At 38.3% G+C, this 20,530-nt stretch overlaps 3 protein-coding genes across 5 annotated transcripts in view; all 3 read right to left on the bottom strand.

Moving 5' to 3' along the window:
- Positions 1-20,530, bottom strand: part of LOC311302747 (uncharacterized protein) — a 205,567-nt gene that overhangs the window by 29,970 nt on the left and 155,067 nt on the right. The gene's annotated exons all lie outside the window — the stretch shown is intronic.
- Positions 11,615-13,522, bottom strand: LOC311303647 (extracellular superoxide dismutase [Cu-Zn]-like). Of its 2 annotated transcripts, none has more exons than XM_084430223.1 (2): positions 13,340-13,522; positions 11,615-12,394 (listed from the first exon to the last, which is right to left on the bottom strand). In XM_084430223.1, the coding sequence occupies exon 2, from the start codon at positions 12,377-12,379 to the stop codon at positions 11,723-11,725; it is 657 nt and encodes a 218-aa protein (XP_084286349.1). In that variant the 5' UTR covers positions 12,380-12,394; positions 13,340-13,522; the 3' UTR covers positions 11,615-11,722. The 2 variants fall into 2 exon arrangements, with proteins under 2 accessions (XP_084286349.1, XP_084286350.1); XM_084430224.1 differs by having other exon boundaries at positions 11,616-12,394; positions 13,335-13,433.
- Positions 17,788-19,371, bottom strand: LOC311302860 (extracellular superoxide dismutase [Cu-Zn]-like). Of its 2 annotated transcripts, none has more exons than XM_084428974.1 (2): positions 19,173-19,371; positions 17,788-18,480 (listed from the first exon to the last, which is right to left on the bottom strand). In XM_084428974.1, exon 2 carries the CDS (start codon positions 18,463-18,465, stop codon positions 17,809-17,811), a length of 657 nt encoding a protein of 218 aa, XP_084285100.1. In that variant the 5' UTR covers positions 18,466-18,480; positions 19,173-19,371; the 3' UTR covers positions 17,788-17,808. The 2 variants fall into 2 exon arrangements, with proteins under 2 accessions (XP_084285100.1, XP_084285099.1); XM_084428973.1 differs by having other exon boundaries at positions 19,178-19,371.

Here is a 20,530-nt window from a genome sequence, read left to right as displayed (position 1 = left end):
TTGTCGTAATGTTTGATCAATTGTAATATCAAACGTTAGTCATTACATGTCAGTGGAAATGTCTTCGGATTTCGTGTAGGAACATAAACGAGTAAGTTATTTATTGTAGCGTTTTGACCAATGCTAATAAAATAGCTATCTTGTTTGGCTCCAAACAGAAAAACAAAATCTGGATATTTTAGGCAATATTGAATTCCTGGCCAAGATGCGTTTGAGAAAACATATGTTTACGTTATGTTCTTTTTTCTAAAAGTTTTAAGCCAGTTACAAATTCTAACTTAGTTCTTTATTCAAATTAAAAATGTTTTTTTTAGAACAATGTGTATAAAGGACAAGATCCTTTTAACCAAACAGTACTGAGTAATAAAAGTACTGAAAAGCTCGAGTACATGTCATTTGTGGTAAATAATATAATATGATTTAGGAACAAGAGGAATCAGTGATTGTTTAAAAGTGTTTTGTGTTTTGTCCAGGCCACTGAGGATGCAGAAAATGAAATCCCAAACACAGTCATGGGGATTGTACAGAAGACATAGGAGTTGTGATCGAGGGCATTAAGGTTTTGCGCAACCTAGACTGCGTGATCCTGGCATTCATCATGCTGTTCGGTCTCATTTATGCTCTTGATCTTCATTTTCCTGACAACCTCAAGTACACCTTCAAGTTTATCCAGAAAATCCTAATGAACTTGGATGGACATAGGCTGAATCCAAAGATCCAGCAACTTAAAATCAAGCTGTTTGCATGAGATGTGCACTTTTTTTGAGAACACAATGAGAATTATTTGAAAATACATTGTTGTATATGGAGTCATTAACATACTTATGCACGCACACACACACAGCACACTTTTTTTTTTTTTTTTAAACACTCTTACATGTTTTTCTTACATGCTTTTTGTGTGTATTTCTAGTTAGTCGTTCTTGTCTTTAGGGATAGTTCACCCAAAAATGAAAATTCTGTCATCATTTACTGATCCTGGGGTTGTTCCAAACCTGTATTAATGTCTTTGTTCTGTTGAACACAAAGGAAGATGTGTTAAAGAATATGGGAAACTGAACAGTTCTGGGCCACCATTGACTTTCATAGTTGTTGTTTTTTCTTCCTACTATGGAAGTCAATGGTGGCCCAGAACTGTTCAGTTTCCCATTATTCTTTAACACATCTTCCTTTGTGTTCAACAGAACAAAGACATTTGTACATGTTTGGAAAAAGGCTTTAAAATGTGTACTTGCATTTTTCTAAGTACTTTTCACATTAAATAACTATTGCACTATTGAGTTTTAAATAAAAACATCTCGATCAAGATTTGTCTCTTGTCTCTATGGGGTACAAAAGAAGTATTTCCTAATTGATGTTTCAATTAAATGTTCTAATTTAAGTTTAAGAAGCATAAAACTAATCTAAACTTTTGGATCAAAATTGAGTTGGACCAACTCATTTAAGTTGACAAAATTGAGTTGGACCAACTCACTTAAGTTGGTCAAAATTTTGTTGGACCAACTTAATTACATTTCATTGCATGAAATTACATTTCATCCACATTGAGTGTGGATGAGGTTGGAGATCATACATTGAGGGAGCAACTAATCAAGGTACGGAGATGTTTGAGAATTTAAATAATTGTTTAAAGATGCTATATGATGCTATTATTAAAGATCATTATTTTGTGTATTTGGAAAATGTGTTGACATGCTTCAACGTTAAAAAAACAAACATTATTTTTCATATGCAGTGCATTATTTTAGCTCCTCTATGCCCAGCCTCTCTCAAATGTGGCGTTTTCTACAAAGCCCCTCCTTCCATCTGCTGACCCAGTGCATTGTGATTGACCAAACACCCACAAGTGTGTGTCAGAAATGTAATGCCCCTTACCATAATTGTGAGCTACAGCTTTCAAAGTACATATAAAAACAGTTAATGGGTACATGTTGCTCAGCTCTGCTTGAGCAGGCATCAGTGTCATACAGAACACAGGGCATCTAGTGCTGCTTTTCCACCATCAGGCCGAACGGTTCTCTTTGCTTAACAGTTTCATTCTGTGCTGATACAGATGATTTTTCCTCTTTTTTTTTCTCCATCAGGTCACCTGATGGAGTTTTTTCGGTTCCTTGCCACTGTTGCCTTTGGCTTGCTCAGTTGGGGATATTTAATTTAATTAATCAATCAACAATACTATTGATCAGCATTACCAAACGTGGACGTTTTCCACTAGAAACAAACATTGATGTATTATTTTAATTTAATACTGTGAAGCTGCTTTGATGCAATCTGTATTGTGAAAAGCGCTATATAAATAAACTTGACTTGACTTGACTTGACTTCCTCACAATTGTAAAATTGCTTTTTTCGCAACTGTTTTAGATACAGGAAGCAACAACTGTTCAGGAGGCAAAGTGTGTCATTGCAGAAGCAGCAGGCAGCTTAAGTATCATTGGTGCCTTGAGATATATATCACACCTGACAGAAAGGAACTCTCTTTTCCAGTCAGCTGCAGAGTTCTTTGTGAATGGGAGACTGCGAGCTGCCTTGGACCAGTAAGTGATTTAAAGGGTTAGTCTGCCCAAATATTGAAATTCTGTTGTTAATTATTCACCCTCATGGGTTTCCACACCCCAGGACTTTAGTTAACTTCCAGAACACAAATAAAGATACTACCATGCTAACATCTCCTGAGAGTTGTCATGATAGAACACCTTTTGTGTTGAGAACATACAGTATATGAAGGTCTTACGGGTTAACCTGAGTAATTAATGACAGAATTGAATTTTTTTTTTGGGTGAAGTAAACTTTTAAGCCTTTCCTTTTTGACAACATAACTATCATCAGCTTTGAAACTTCCATGGACTGTTATGTTTGCTATGTTTGTTATGCAGGTTTTCAGAAGGGTTGCAAACTCTCGGTTTGCTAGAAGAGATGCAGAAATATCCTAGCCTGGCAAGCCAGACCTACATCAAGATGTTTAGTCTGGCAACTCACCCTAGACATGCTCACTCCGAGGGGCGAGATAAACGGCTGTCTTTCAAATTCCCTCTGCACGCAATAGGACAGCGCTTCAACCAACCAGAGCGTTTTCCCAACAGCGGAGCTTAGTTGATAGATTCAACTTTTGCCATATCTGGCCGGCAAAACGACGAACACATCTTCCTTTTTTTAAGAATGACTTAAGTGCCGTTCTTTGCTCTTTTCTCAAAGAAAAACTTATCTCCAAGTCCTCCAGAGTCGCGGACAAAGCCGATTCGAAAGACTGTTCTCCAGCAGCAGCCGTCATTCTTTGTTTTCAAGTCGCAGGCAGGTAACCGTCGCAACTCTGTCGTCATATGTTAAGCCCGCCCCGCCTACTATATAAGCGACGTGATTGGCCTGACCCAATTTAGGTTTTTGCAGTTCGAAAGTCTATGGAGAGTTGCTAGACTGCCCTGGCTGCAAAATATATTTTGCTGCCGCTAGGGTGCGTCTAGATTTCTAGGCTAGAAATATCCTGCACTTTTTTATGACATGTTCGTCAATGAGCAGAGGCCCCTTCAAGCAAAGGACCTCTGCAGTCTTTTTTATGTGAACTTTTCCCCACAAGGCAGCAACAGAAGAGCAAAGGAAAACCAGACCATATGCTACTGGAGGGATTGGTTGATCAATGTTAAAGGTATGCCATGTAAAAAAAAAAAAAAAAAATCTAAATGTTTAAAATTTCTACAGTATAATGAGTGAATACTATTTTCCAAATTGTGTTTGTGCCTTGTCCTGAATCACTACAATTACAGTAAATTTTTATATTCAGACTGTTTCATTATGAGCAGGACACATGCAGTTAAATTAATAGCTAGAATGCTAACGCTACTTTAGCTTTTACTTCTCTTGTAAAGTGACAAATACTTCTTTTTTTTTTTGTAATCAGACAAAATATAGAAACCATGCAGCTAGATGTAGTCATAATTAGACAGGCTGGCTATAATGGAGTTTGCCACTGGAGCCTCCACAGTGCCACCTCTGGGTTTCCCCCACCGCCCAGAAATAGAGTTCCTCCATCAAGACAGGACAATCTTTCCAGAGGCCAATACTTGCCTCATTATACTATGACTGCCGATACACACAGAATATGAAATGTTCAAGACCTACATGACAGAGGGAATAATGCAGAGCCCATATTTTGCTGTTGCCTGAAATGCTTTAAGCTTAAAGTCTGCGTGAACCGGAAGTTGCAAACGACACAGTACTGGCACAGTTGTCGGTGTTGCAATTTAGGTATGTGATTAGTCGTGAATGTCCATCGATTGCACCATGAATCACAAAGCCCCATCTAAAAGTAAAAATAAATATTATAGGTAGTACAGTGTGAAGAACAAAGAGGTCCTACAGGTCCCACTTTTTCACAGATCCCAGGTTTATGTTATGCAGGATGTCACAAAAGACACTTTAAATGCAATTGTGAACAAATCAACCTTTACAACAGGGCTCACAAATAATCAAGACCTGTTTGGAATTTTCTTTTTTTTAACATGAATAAATGATGAAAAAAGCAGGGTCTAATAATCAAGAAATGAGGAAGTGTAGGGCCAACATAAGGACAACTGGAATATTAGGGACTGAATATTAGGGTATGAAGTCAGAAGTCTGGCATGGGCTTAATTGGTACTTTAGAGTTCAAAGGTGCAGCACGCACATCCAAAACAATAAAGCTGGGTGCTGGACAGACAAGTAATAGCAAAGATGAACAATGAGTCCGCACACCAGAGAATGCTCCAACTTGGTGAGCAACTATTAAATTGCTAAGGAGCATTCTCTGGTGTGCGGACTCATTGTTCATCTTAATTGGTACTTTGGCACCATTTAAGCCCGCATGTGTTCCAAAGAAGCCCACATCATCATTGATTCACAAAATATAAAAAATTAAGAGATTTTAAAGAAGTAAAACATCAATATATTTATTTAGTGACAGGGAAGTATTAAAAAAAAATCATTTTGCTAATGTTTGATTAGATATTGCATTTTTTTTTTCACAGCTGTTTTTCTATTATATGTGACCCTGCCTGTGAAAACCCAGCTAAAGTCATTTTTTTGTGATTCAATGTTTTCTACATAAAATCATCCTACACAATGTAAAGAACATTCTGTGAAAATATAACCTTGATATCTTTAATATTGACTGAGTAAGGCCATGTCAAAGATTTGCTAAAATTCGGGCTCAGAAAATCATATTTTTGAGAAATTCCAATTTAAAAAGAGGTTATTTGTTTTTTGTGTGCCACAGGAGCTTGATCGTAGCAACAATTACCATGTCAATTCAATGGAATGATTTGTATAACTTTATTAGTAAAATGTAATATCAGTGAAAAAAATGTCAATAATATATCAATTAAATAACTTAAACATTTATCATTCTCTTACTGGCCCACGGTGTAACATTGAGTAAATCTGGAGTAAAAAAAAAATAAATAATACAATTTCAAGGGATAGTTTACCCAAAAACTACAATTCTATCATCATTTACTCACACACAAAACCGGTTAAATCATAATTTGGGCCTATAGGAAGCAGCTATTTTCCGTTCCTGCTCATACTTCGGTGTCGCCATATCAGATGTCAAAACAACGCCATCCAGCAAATAACACGTAGCAGGCCAAAAACGTCCGTAAAATAAGTTTAATATTACTGGCAGAATACTGAGCTACAAAACAAATAAGCAGTTCTTAAAATATTGGCTATGACAAGAAAAAATCACCTCAGACATCTAAACGCGGCTGACGCGGCTAAACATCTCCTTTCATTTCATTGTGACCTGATTACCGCTGGGCTCGCGGATTGATATTAAAGTCCGTTTTTACTCTTTCTAATAGAAAAGACATAGAAAAGACGTTCCTGAACCGAATGATATAAGAATCAGCAGTGTTGTTGCGCGAAATAAACCCAGAGGCGATTGAAATCAATGTTTAGGAAGCCCACGTCCGTTTTTTTTTTTTTTCGCAAAAGTATAACGTAGTGTCAATAAAATCATTAATTTCAGTATTTATCATGTTATAAATGAAAATGTAAGTATTGCATCTCAAAACCATTGGTATAATCTATCATTTACAGCAATAAACACACATGGCCTATTTTTGTCATTTTTATGGCTATGACTACTTTGACGCTCGTTAACTCATAATGCGATTCTGCGACTTTAGCCGGGGTTTCACAGGCGGGGTCACATATTCTTTGCTTGTGCCATCTTTTACCACTCACTCCAGTGGAAATATTGTGTAAAATGAGAAAAAAATATTTTAAAATGTTTATTATTTTTTATAGTTATATTATGCAATGTTTTCAAATGCATATAATCATTTAAGCTAGTTAACATAGTAAAAGTCGTTTAATTGTGTTTGAAGTGATGTCGCACCACAGGACATCCCGTCACACCACCGGACGAAATGAGACACTGTATGAACATTTATGGTGAAATTTATTGAATATTTTTGTAACAAACAAATTCATTTGCATCTCTATTTGGACATTAATGAAAATGCAACATATCAGTACAATCGTATTACTTAAGTGTATGAATTTGAACTAAAAACATAGGAAACAAGACATACTGAATAATTAACATTTTGGAGGCGTCAAATCAGACCCAGTCATAAAGACCATTCATTCCTATTTTTAACTTAAAATGCTAAACAAATATCTTGTTTCTCAGGAGAAAGTCATTAAAATCATGCTAAAATAATTAAAAGCATGTTAAAATCATCAATTCAGCTCTTTGAACAAAGATTCCATTGAACAAGAGAAATTTGACTTCATCCTGTGCTAACCTTTCCCTGTACCTCCTTGTCCTTTCTTTGCTCATGCCTAAAAACTGACAAAAATCACTTTAAAAACAATGATCAGTGACTGTTAACATACACATACAACAAACAAATGAAGACAGATATATATATATATTTATGTTTAATATATGTATAATATAGGTATATTGTATATAATATTTTGCAATATTTGTTTAATATATATATATATATAGAGAGAGTGAGAGAGAGACAGAGATATATTTATATTTATGTTTAATATTGCAAAGATAACAGACGAGAATCTAGCTAGACATCTGACTTAATTATGTCACACTACAGGACGGGCTGTCACACCACAGGACTCTTTCACCTTTGCAGCCATTTTGAGTAATTGCAATACAAGACTGACCTTGGGCATTACCGTAACTGAATAAGTTCATTGTTTAAAACCTGAATCTGATTCTTTTTTAAAAATATTTTTATTTTTTCTCGAACTAGATCAGTCTAGATCAGTCACACCACAGGACTATCAAAAATGGACACGTTCATGGTCTGACAGAAATTATGAAATATATCAAATTAACTAGATGTACCGCATGGCGGTACAAAATATGACCGCCGCTCAGGCCTGCACTGGCTTTCCACAAAAATAAATGACGTGGAGCAATTTGGCTGTATTGCGTGTTTATGTATATACCTAAAAAAAGTAGTAGTATGTGCATGTCTGTCTGTGTTTGTGTGTATGTGTGTGTGTTTGTGTGTGTGTGTCTGTGCATGTGGATTTGTATGTGTGTGTATGGGTGTGTGTCTGTGCGTGTGGATGTCAGTGTGTGTGCATGCTTGCGTTTGTTTGTATTCCTGCATGTGTGTGTGTGTGTGTGACAGTATCATCCTAAACCAGCAACCCTTCGCTCAACAGCACCATCTACAGGCCGATGAGTGTACAGTCACTAAATGTGCACATAAATTAATTTATTTTATACACCCCCATGGATGAAATTCTACGAAACTTAGCATACCCCCAGAGGATGTCAAGTTAATCATACACATGAAATATGGTGCAGTTCTGAACATCTCCACTGAAGATAGGGGCGATTAAAGCAGAATAATATTGCATTTTCATTTTTTATGGGAGGGGCGCAAATCACAAATGAGTGATTATGGGCTAGGTTGATGTGGGCCCTTAAGACCAACATACCATAAAAATGTCTTCATCCTCGGTGCCACGGTTCAGGTAGTTATTTAGGAAAAACTGCATTTTTTGGGTTTGGGTGGGCCCAGCGCGGGGGGGGAGTGGCCCCCGGGGACCAAACGAAATTTTTCCGTAAAAGTCTAGTGGGGCTACATGCCCACCAAATTTCATGTTCCCCGGTGTTTCGGTGTCCCTGGTATCGTTGACGGAAAATTCAGTAGATTGACAAAAAAAAAAAAAAAAACTTTGACAATCCCTATATGACCGCTTTCGCTAGCGGCGGTCATAATAAGAGATTAACACTCACATTTTAACCTCCTTAGCACATCCAAACATCTGGGGGACTTCCTGGTAGGGGTCTTGACTAAAGGACCCCTATGGCTGTCCATGTAACTGCCGGTAAAAAAATCTGACTGTTCACTGTCATCCGATCCAGGGCCTCCGGAAAAGATGGCCGAGTCATTGTCTCTGGACAAGATGGCCGAGTCAATGTCTCCGGACAAGATGGCAGCCACCAAGCCTGTGTCTCCAGACAAGATGGCAGCCACCAAGCCTGTGTCTCCAGACAAGATGGCCGAGTCAGTGTCTCCGGACAAGATGGCCGAGTCAGTGTCTCCGGACAAGATGGACATCGCCGAGCCGGTGTCTGTTCCTCTTTCTGAGCCGGTGTCTGTTCCCGGCCCTGTCATTCTGAGCAACCTTGCACAAAGAATGAGGAAATTTAAAAAATAATGGATTTTTGATTGTTTGGATTTATTTACAACACAACATAATCCAAAGATACACAACAAATGACAAAAAAGCACTTATTGAACACACTGATCCAAAGACAGTGACCTTTGTGCCATTCCTAAAAACATTGTACATACCTTTCATTTCCAAGGTGTTTGATTTTCACTTTACCATGTTCATGTACAGAGACTCGTGTGAATGTTGAAGTCAGCAGGACTCAGTGGCATCTGGGCCCTGAAAGAAAAGAAAAAAAGTGAACATACTGATATCAAGAGAAAGGCCTGCACGATTTTGGGAATACATTTTAGATTTTTCAGCTCAGACCCCAGAGGGTTAATGTCATGAAGATGATTTGTGTTATAAATCACTAGTTTGGTCATGAAACAATGTAAATCTGGTGAGCATCAGCATGTTCTTCAGCATGATGAATGAATGAGAAATCAAGAATAAACACCAACCTCTTTGTTCTTCAGTGTGTTTCATTCTGCAGGTTCTGGATCACTGGCGTTCTCTCTGTCCACTCCTTCCAGATGCTTTCTGGCAGTTCTGCTAAAAACAAACATGCTTCATTTCTAACAGACATGATGCGAGAGGAATAATTAATATTTCAGAATCTGAACTAGGCTAATCACGTTTAAAAAAAATAGTGATCAACTCTTGGCCTTCTTGATACGTTCAGGATGCTGTGCTGTCCAAGTACCCGCTTAAAATAGAACTGACACCCGACCCGCAACCGAAATAAAATCAGTTTAGACTATCACATTATAGACACACTTACAAAAATGTTTATTGCCAGGCCATTCAGAAGTTATTACACGACCATTAATAAAAAAAACATTTGTATTCTGCCTTTCAGCTGATAAAAATGCTTTGTTCTTTAGTCCCTTCCAGAAAGCACCATTATATCACAATGTAACATTACATGTCTTAATTTGACATGTCATTTAAATTCAACATCACTGAGCCCAAAGGCAGCAGCATCATGCAGATAACTATTTTTGAAACAGTTCTGACCAAGTCCAATTAAAATCCAACAAAATAAATGATGAACTAATAAAATATAAAACATGAAATTAGATCATTGACATGTCTTATAAACCAAAAACTTTCATATTTTTTAGAAAGTATGTGAATCAAAACAACCACAGCTGGCAACAAGTTGATAAATTCTGTTAAATTTTTATTTTAATTGACCGAACTATCCATTTGTTTTCTGACAGGGAACACATGGAACGAATCACCGCTCCACATTTTGATTGACAGCCGTCAAAACCTACTAGTGACCGTGTTTACTCCTTTACTTTATACCATTGGATAGGATTTAAAAGAAGGCGGTTGTATTTGTAGCCTACTTCTGAGGAAGCGCTGATAAATATAGGTGAAAAACTATGCCGCAAAAATAATAAAGAAAATGCTTTCTTAAAAAGGCAAAAGAAAGCATGCACGTTTTCTTAATATGATCATTAAAAACCGACAGACTGATGAAAATGCGGGACATTTTCTCAATATGCGACGTGCGGGACAAGGGGTGAAAATGCTGTGCTGTACAACGCAATGCGGGACGGGTGGTCACCCTACATACAGTCAATAGCCTAACAACGTACTCATCTGGATTGAAGCAGCAAACATTCAGTGTAAAAGTGTGCGTTAACAATGTGTGTCAGAACAGATAACACCATGCGGGTTTTGAACATTTGCTCAACTGTCTAATAAAGTACATGCAAGACGTCTCGGTCAAGTCAAAGTTTGCGGCATCTTGAAAACACCACGGCGATATTGATCCTCGTTTTAGTTCTCCTTTTGTCCCAAAGTCTGCTTGCCATGGTCCATAATGTTTAAATGAAACAACTCCATGAGCGTGCCGCTAGACGTAACGCAGTTGTCGCCATGGTTACTATGGCAGTACGAGCGGAAACCAGGGATAACGCGGATATTATGTCATTGACAGGCGACAAGTGAACATGGACGAGCCATTATTAGGGTTTAAAGCACGAAGTGCTAAAACTTTTGCATTTGGACGGCTATAACATGGTCATTTAGAAAATGGGCGTGGCAAAATTCACTCAAAAGCCTATAAATCCTAAACGAAAACTCAGAACTTAATGAAAATTGGTGAGCATATGTGAAATAACATTGTAAACCAGCATGCACAATTTTATGAAGATCGGACCATAGGTGGCACTATAACTGTTAAAAAAGCTTTGAAAACCATATATTTCCTATGTTAAATTGGCTGGAAATGGTTTTTTCCATGTATGACGTCAGTGGTTAAATGGTTGCCAAATAAAACTTAGTCTTTTTATGCATATGTGCTTAAAGGCCTTAAATGCTTGAACCCCGATAAATGCTGCTTGCAGCTTTGATTTAAAATTGGAATTTCTCTGAAATTAAAAATGTTTGGGAACTTTTGGGATACTGGAAGTACACAACTGCAGGAAATATCACACTTTGCAAGTGATTTGTGGTTATTTTATTACAAAAATCTTACATATTCTAGCTTTAAACACCTTACAAGAAAACTAAGACTTTTTTTGCATTTTGATTCCCTGTTAACTATACTAACAAACTGTCAGAATAATATACCCATTTGTTGACATTTAGCGAGAAACCTTATTTCAAAAATAAATATGTCAGAGGTTATGTCTACCTTGAACAATAAGGGTGTCCTCCCTTGAGATCTAGCCACACCCTCCAGTGTCATATTGCATCAACCTAAACCATTGTATCATTTAAAGAAATAGTGTATCTTTAATTAAAGACCATTGTCATGCTCTGAAAGTGTTAACCCATTGAGCACAGTAAATCAAACTAAACGGCCCACTTTGCCTGCATTCACCCTACATTTATTTTTAAGAGTGCATTTACTATTGGAAGCTTTGGCCAAAAAGCCTCTGAAAAGACCAAGAAAAAAAACATGGGAATGTTCAGGTTATGAAATATACTTTAATGTAGGACACATACAAATACACAAGGAAAATCATGATTATCCCATTTGAATCTGCCCTTCCACCATACCCGACTCCCTCATCTTTGACTCTCAGTGCCTTCCACCACATGTTTTCTTGGGGGGCACTTCAGTCTTCTGCCACAGACTTGGAGTAGTAATACCAATCACACCGAGAGCAATTATCGGTCCAGCATTCCCACTGAGTTTACTCTCCTCATCTGAACCCATTCCCAGATCATCCTCCTTCTCATGAACCGCCACCGCACGTCCCAGAATGGAATAAGGCCCAAAGAGCTTGGCGTCTGGAAGCGTCAGGAACTGCCTTATAACTCCTTTCTCGGAAGCAAAGTTGCCCAGGTCTCCAGGATGATGAGGGTGGTCAACGCCGTTTGGATTATAATGAGGACCAACAGTGATGCTGCCTTGACTGAGGTCTCCATACTGATGGATGTGCATGGCACGCTCTTGACGATCGATGGCAGGCAAACCACGGAGGTTGATTTTCACTTCTAAATCTCCATTGGGGAAGACCTGCTTGAAGAGGATTTGCCCAAAGATCTTTGGCTGGTTACGTGGCAAATTGGGGCTGGGAGTTACTTCACAAGTGGCATAGATGGTGTTGTCGAACTCCACGACTTCCGGCTGTGGAGCTTCGGCAGGCAAACAAACTGGAGGTTTGTGGAACTCTCCTCCTTGTATATGCAGCACCAGCAATATCAGAGGGAATATTAGGATGATTTTCTCCATGTTGAACTTTAAAGCCTACAATGAAAAGTGGATTCAGTGAAATCATGCCATTTGGTTTAAGAACGTAATATTTTTGATAAAGGGTCAAAGCTTTGTTGCAGGGAGCTTTGAGAATGGAAGTTGCATTAGGTAAAAATAGCACAACCAGATTAGTTTGCAATGGAAAAACCATACAAGAACCCAGACAGCAACCAGATCCGGCCCACATCTGGGCCGTGTGTAATCCAGGTGTACCAGATGGGGGCCGACACCATGTTGCTGTCAAGAAAACTCTAATTTTTGAATTGCTATGTACCCTTGTGAAAATAATAAAAAAAAAAATTAGCTTATTGGTATTGGATGTGTACCTGCAGTATCTTGAAAGTACAATAATAATAATAATAATAATAATAATAATAATAATAAATAAAAACTTGCAGATAACACTGATGAATTATAAAAAGCCACTTAAGTGTACACAGGTACACTTTCATAAGCGTCACACCTGCCAGCCAAAGTTGCTATGATACAAACCAATGACATACAGGTGGATGTAATCACACTAAAATGAGTCCAGGCAAAGGTTCATGGAAATGGAAAAGGTCTAGGGAGAAGTGCCCTCTGGTGGCCATGATAGGGCTTCTGCTGGCAGGAGTGACATTAAGTACATGTACACTAAAAAGTAAAGCCAAACTAAGAGTTTTACTTTAAAGTACATTATGTTTTAAAAATCTTTTTGTTGTGCTTTAAAGTACACTTAATTTGATCTGTTGTAGCCTACATGTTATTCAATATTAAATATAAAGTTAAGATTTTCTGATTCTGATATTTTTCACAACAACAGGTAAAATAAAAGACAAAATCTATACATTTGCTTAAACTAAACTTTTTTTAGTTGTACTAAATCAAGTCAGTTGATGGAGAAAATGGAATGGAGAAAAAACGAAACAAGCCTAAAACAGCAAAGGTGCACTACCGTACAGCTGAAAAGTCGTCCTCAATCCGTGTGGAGCCTGAATATTGCAGTCACAAAAATACTACAACGCTTAATCCGTGTGCAGTCCTGACCTGGGGTTGAGAGAATGTTCCTTTTGGCTGCTCTTATAGGAACTCATGTTGAGCTACAAGTTAACCATGATAGTCTGTTAGTCACTAATTAAGTTCACCTGTGTTTCATTTAGTTCCCTTTGTTTGTTTGCCTGTTTATATATAGCACTCAGGCCACATAGCCGGGTATTTAGAGAAACGAATATTTCTCCCCCTTCGTTTTCAAAAATAACATCGTGCACACAACATCGTTTTCAAAAAAAGTTGTTGTTTACATCAACCCGCATAAATACAATGGGCGGCAGTGTAGGGAGAAGGATAAAGCCATGCAAGCCAATCAGAATCCTCAAAATCGACAACAACGAATAGCACGAGCGACTTCCTGTTCCTTTCAAAACAACAGACATGGCGCGAGATTCGTTTGTGCGGACAGACAGCGAAGCAAATGCAAAAAGGCCAAAAGCGTTTGCACAAAAGTAAAAATGAGTACCACTTTAACAGCATCCATGATCAAATAGTAGCCAAACAAACTCTAAACATAGGCCGCTCACATGACGTAAGCATTTTCTGGCGCATAATGTGACGTTTGAGAACCTAAAACCCCGTTTCTCCCAGTTGACACGGCAACACATAACCGGCGGTTTCAGAAATCTCCACTTTGGCCGGAGTTTTTAGAAATAATCGTTTTCTGGGATAAAAACGGCGTTTTCGTGTAAATGACAGGCCAAAACGCAGGGAAATATCTGCGTTTTCCCATCGTGTAAACGGGGCCTCAGTTTATTCAGTTCTTTGTCTTGAATTGCACAATGTGTTCTCCAGTGTTTTGTGTTTATTAAAAGAAGTACTGCTATAGTTTTTTTTTACGATTGTGTAAGGACCACCCATTGGCCCAACGACAGAATCCAACGGCCTGGCGAAGGTTTAAAGCGTGTATGTCTTTTCAGCGCTCCAGTGAAGTTCACTTAATTTATTGGAATTTAGTTTTAGTAGTACTTTAGCTCTACGTTTAATATGACTCCAATTTCAAATGATAATCAAATTTAGATCATATTTCTGATTAGAAAATAATCATAAATATTGATTAAGAATTAATTTTGATCTTTGATTATTCTGATTATCCCATACTTTCAATTATTCGTTCATTACGGACCTAGTGTCGCTTTGAGACGTCACGTCGCGACTGCGCGCTCACGATCACAAACTAGCCAGTCCTGAAATAGTCAGAGGGTGCAGTGCAAGTATTTTACCCTATGCAGCCGCTACTACAGACCCATAGGTGTAATTTTTTATAATATTTGCAGCGTACAACATGCTAAGTCAGGAGATAGTCAGAAATCAGAAGGTCTTTCTAAGATGTGCCCCATGGTCCATTCAAAGTGCCTTCAGTTTGATCGATCCTGGACAAAGATTTGCGGAAACACCAGACTACACAGTAATCTACTAAAATGAATGATTTCTAAAACTTCTGAATAATTCAAGATGTAACATTTATTTGTCAGGTAAAAATGTATCATGCCAATTACAGAGGTAAATTATTAAAAGCCAATTCAGAAAATACATGACATCATTTACTCAAAGATGACTCTAAAAGTTAGTAATGTTTTCCTGACAAAGACACAGTAATGTGTCAGGGCTTTCCAACTGAAAAGCACTGAAACATCACTATGGGGGATGATCCTGGTAAAGAGTCCCAATGATTGCTCTGTCCCCTCACCTTAAATACCAGACCAGAACAACAGGGGTTATACAAATGTTGTTTAGAGTTGTTTGGGCCAATCCATGTACCCCAGGGGGGTAGCACCTGGTTTCTTGAGATATCGTAAAGAGATATCAGCCAGAGAGGAGAAACAGGATTCTCCTAAGTTCTCAATCTTTCTCATTAAACCAATGACTGCAATGAAATTAAGACCATTTTACCAATCGCACTGAGACCCTTAAAATGATACCAAACATGAAAAGGAAAAAACAACAAATTCACAAGATACACCATATGCGATATATAGACATTCTTAATTTAACTTTCAGTGACTTGAGGAGGGAGAAGAGGAGGGAGAGGGGGGATGAGTTGAAGTCAAACAAAGGGACAAGGAGATAAGTTTGGGCAGGACAAGGTTCTGTGCTGTCTTTGCTATCTGCTGTCCAGGGGGCATTTTATGGCGTTATTGCAGGGTGAGTTTTGTTTTAGCAGGAAAATCAGTTCTTACAATTGCTATGACAGATTTTTCAATACTTTTAACAATTTTCCAAAACTCTTAACACAGTTAGCACTACATCCGTCTCTGTCAGGGTTATTATAGTTTTGCATTTTTCATTAGTTTTTATTTTTAACTATTATTGTTAAAATAACTATTTTTGAAACAGTTCTGACCAAGTCCAATTAAAATCCAACAAAATAAATAATGAACTAATAAAATATAAAACATGAAATTAGATCATTGACATGTCTTATAAACCAAAATCTTTCATATTTTTTAGAAAGTATGTGAATCAAAACAACCACAGCTGGCAACAAGTTGATAAATTCTGTTAAATTTGTATTTTAATTGACCGAATTATCCATTTGTTTTCTGACAGTGAACACATGGAACGAATCACTGCTCCACATTTTGATTGACAGCCGTCAAAACCTACTAGTGACCATGTTTACTCCTTTACTTTCAACCATTGGATAGGATTTAAAAGAAGGCGGTTGTATTTGTAGCCTACTTCTGAGGAAGCGCTGTTAAATATAGGTGAAAAACTATGCCGCAAAAATAATAAAGAAAATGCTTTCTTAAAAAGGCAAAAGAAAGCATGCACGTTTTCTTAATATGATCATTAAAAACCGACAGACTGATGAAAATGCGGGACATTTTCTCAATATGCGACGTGCGGGACAAGGGGTGAAAATGCTGTGCGGTACAACGCAATGCGGGACGGGTGGTCACCCTACATACAGTCAATAGCCTAACAACGTACTCATCTGGATTGAAGCAGCAAACATTCAGTGTAAAAGTGTGCTTTAACAATGTGTGTCAGAACAGATAACACCATGCGGGTTTTGAACATTTGCTCAACTGTCTAATAAAGTACATGCAAGACGTCTCTGTCAAGTCAAAGTTTGCGGCATCTTGAAAACACCACGCCGATATTGATCCTCGTTTTAGTTCTCCTTTTGTCCCAAAGTCTGCTTGCCATGGTCCATAATGTTTGAATGAAACAACTCCATGAGCGTGCCGCTAGACGTAACGCAGTTGTCGCCATGGTTACTATGGCAGTACGAGCGGAAACCAGGGATAACGCGGATATTATGTCATTGACAGGCGACAAGTGAACATGGACGAGCCATTATTAGGGGTTAAAGCACGAAGTGCTAAAACTTTTGCATTTGGACGGCTATAACACGGTCATTTAGAAAATGGGCGTGGCAAAATTCACTCGAAAGCCTATAAATCCTAAACGAAAACTCAGAACTTAATGAAAATTGGTGAGCATATGTGAAATAACATTGTAAACCAGCATGCACAATTTTAGTGAGATCGGACCATAGGTGGCGCTATAACTGTTAAAAAAGCTTTGAAAACCATATATTTCCTGTGTTAAATTGGCTGGAAATGGTCTTTTCCATGTATGACGTCAGTGGTTAAATGGTTGCCAAATAAAACTTAGTCTTTTTATGCATATGTGCTTAAAGGCCTTAAATGCTTGAACCCCGATAAATGCTGCTTGCAGCTTTGATTTAAAATTGGAATTTCTCTGAAATTAAAAATCTTTGGGAACTTTTGGATACTGGAAGTACACAACTGCAGAAAATATATCACACGTTGCAAGTGATTTTTGGTTATTTTATTACAAAAATCTTACATATTCTAGCTTTAAACACCTTACAAGAAAACCAAGAAATTTTTTTGCATTTTGATTCCCTGTTAACTGTACTAACAAACTGTCAGAATAATATACCCATTTGTTGACATTTAGCGAGAAACCTTATAATTTCGAAAACACAATCTTACGTCAGAGGTTATGTCTACCTTGAACAATAAAGGTGTCCTCCCTTGAGATCTAGCCACACCCTCCAGTGTCATATTGCATCAACCTAAACCATTGTATCACTTAAAGAAATAGTGTATCTTTAATTAAAGGCCATTGTCATGCTCTGAAAGTGTTAACCCATTGAGCACAGTAAATCAAACTAAACAGCCCACTTTGCCTGCATTCACCCTACATTTATTTTTAAGAGTGCATTTACTATTGGAAGCTTTGGCCAAAAAGCCTCTGAAAAGACCAAGAAAAAAAACATGGGAATGTTCAGGTTATGAAATATACTTTAATGTAGGACACATACAAAGAATACACAAGGAAAATCATGATTATCCCATTTGAATCTGCCCTTCCACCATATCCGACTCCCTCATCTTTGACTCTCAGTGCCTTCCTCCACATGTTTTCTTGGGGGGCACTTCAGTCTTCTGCCACAGACTTGGAGTAGTAATACCAATCACACCGAGAGCAATTATCGGTCCAGCATTCCCACTGAGTTTACTCTCCTCATCTGAACCCATTCCCAGATCATCCTCCTTCTCATGAACCGCCACCGCACGTCCCAGAATGGAATAAGGCCCAAAGAGCTTGGCGTCTGGAAGCGTCAGGAACTGCCTTATAACTCCTTTCTCGGAAGCAAAGTTGCCCAGGTCTCCAGGATGATGAGGGTGGTCAACGCCGTTTGGATTATAATGAGGACCAACAGTGATGCTGCCTTGACTGAGGTCTCCATACTGATGGATGTGCATGGCACGCTCTTGACGATCGATGGCAGGCAAACCACGGAGGTTGATTTTCACTTCTAAATCTCCATTGGGGAAGACCTGCTTGAAGAGGATTTGCCCAAAGATCTTTGGCTGGTTACGTGGCAAATTGGGGCTGGGAGTTACTTCACAAGTGGCATAGATGGTGTTGTCGAACTCCACGACTTCCGGCTGTGGAGCTTCGGCAGGCAAACAAACTGGAGGTTTGTGGAACTCTCCTCCTTGTATATGCAGCACCAGCAATATCAGAGGGAATATTAGGATGATTTTCTCCATGTTGATCTTTAAAGCCTACAATGAAAAGTGGATTCAGTGAAATCATGCCATTTGGTTTAAGAACGTAATATTTTTGATAAAGGGTCAAAGCTTTGTTGCAGGGAGCTTTGAGAATGGAAGTTGCATTAGGTAAAAATAGCACAACCAGATTAGTTTGCAATGGAAAAACCATACAAGAACCCAGACAGCAACCAGATCCGGCCCACATCTGGGCCGTGTGTAATCCAGGTGTACCAGATGGGGGCCGACACCATGTTGCGGTCTAGAAAACTCTTGAATTTTTTAATTGCTATGTACCTTTGTGAAAATAATAAAATAAAAAATTAGCTTATTGGTATTGGATGTGTATCTGTAGTATCTTGAAAGTACAATAATAATAATAAATAAAACTTGCAGATAATAACACTGATGAATTATAAAAAGCCACTTAAGTGTACACACGTAGACTTTCATAAGCGTCACACCTGCCAGCCAAAGTTCCTATGATACAAACCAATGACATACAGGTGGATGTAATCACACTAAAATGAGTCCAGGCAAAGGTTCATGGAAATGGAAAAGGTCTAGGGAGAAGTGCCCTCTGGTGGCCATGATAGGGCTTCTGCTGGCAGGAGTGACATTAAGTACATGTACACTTGTACACAGTTGATGGAGAAAATGGAATGGAGAAAAAAAAAAACAAGCCTTAAACAGCAAAGGTGCACTACCGTACAGCTGAAAAGTCGTCCTCAATCCGTGTGGAGCCTGAATATTGCAGTCACAAAAATACTACAACGCTTAATCCGTGTGCAGTCCTGACCTAGGGTTGAGAGAATGTTCCTTTTGGCTGCTCTTATAGGAACTCATGTTGAGCTACAAGTTAACCATGATAGTCTGTTAGTCACTAATTAAGTTCACCTGTGTTTCATTTAGCTCCCTTTGTTTGCCTGATTATATATAGCATTCAGGCCACATAGCCGGGTATTTAGAGAAACGAATATTTCTCCCCCTTCGTTTTCAAAAATAACATCGTGCACACAACATCGTTTTCAAAAAAAGTTGTCGTTTACATCAACCCGCATAAATACAATGAGCGGCAGTGTAGGGAGAAGGATAAAGCCATGCAAGCCAATCAGAATCCTCAAAATCGACAACAACGAATAGCACGAGCGACTTCCTGTTCCTTTCAAAACAACAGACATGGCGCGAGATTCATTTGTGCGGACAGACAGCGAAGCAAATGCAAACAGGCCAAAAGCGTTTGCACAAAAGTAAAAATGAGTACCACTTTAACAGCATCCATGATCAAATAGTAGCCAAACAAACTCTAAACATAGGGCGCTCACATGACGTAAGCATTTTCTGGCGCATAATGTGACGTTTGAGAACCTAAAACCCCGTTTCTCCCAGTTGACACGGCAACACATAACCGGCGGTTTCAGAAATCTCCACTTTGGCCGGAGTTTTTAGAAATAATCGTTTTCTGGGATAAAAACGGCGTTTTCGTGTAAATGACAGGCCAAAACGCAGGGAAATATCTGCGTTTTCCCATCGTGTAAACGGGGCCTCAGTTTATTCAGTTCTTTGTCTTGAATTGCACAATGTGTTCTCCAGTGTTTTGTGTTTATTAAAAGAAGTACTGCTATAGTTTTTTTTTACGATTGTGTAAGGACCACCCATTGGCCCAACGACAGAATCCAACGGCCTGGCGAAGGTTTAAAGCGTGTATGTCTTTTCAGCGCTCCAGTGAAGTTCACTTAATTTATTGGAATTTAGTTTTAGTAGTACTTTAGTTCTACGTTTAATCTGACTGATAATCAAATGATAATCAAATTTAGATCATATTTCTGATTAGAAAATAATCATAAATATTGATTAAGAATTAATTTTGATATTTGATTATTCTGATTATCCCATACTTTCAATTATTCGTTCATTACGGACCTAGTGTCGCTTTGAGACGTCACGTCGCGACTGCGTGCTCACGATCACAAACTAGCCAGTCCTGAAATAGTCAGAGGGTGCAGTGCAAGTATTTTACCCTATGCAGCCGCTACTACAGACCCATAGGTGTAATTTTTTATAA

The sequence above is a fragment of the Rutilus rutilus genome (genome assembly GCF_951802725.1).
Source record: "Rutilus rutilus genome assembly, chromosome: 1".
Lineage (NCBI taxonomy): Eukaryota > Metazoa > Chordata > Actinopteri > Cypriniformes > Leuciscidae > Rutilus > Rutilus rutilus.
The sequence above is the reverse complement of the archived record's forward strand: the minus strand, read 5'-3'. Positions and strand labels throughout refer to the sequence as shown.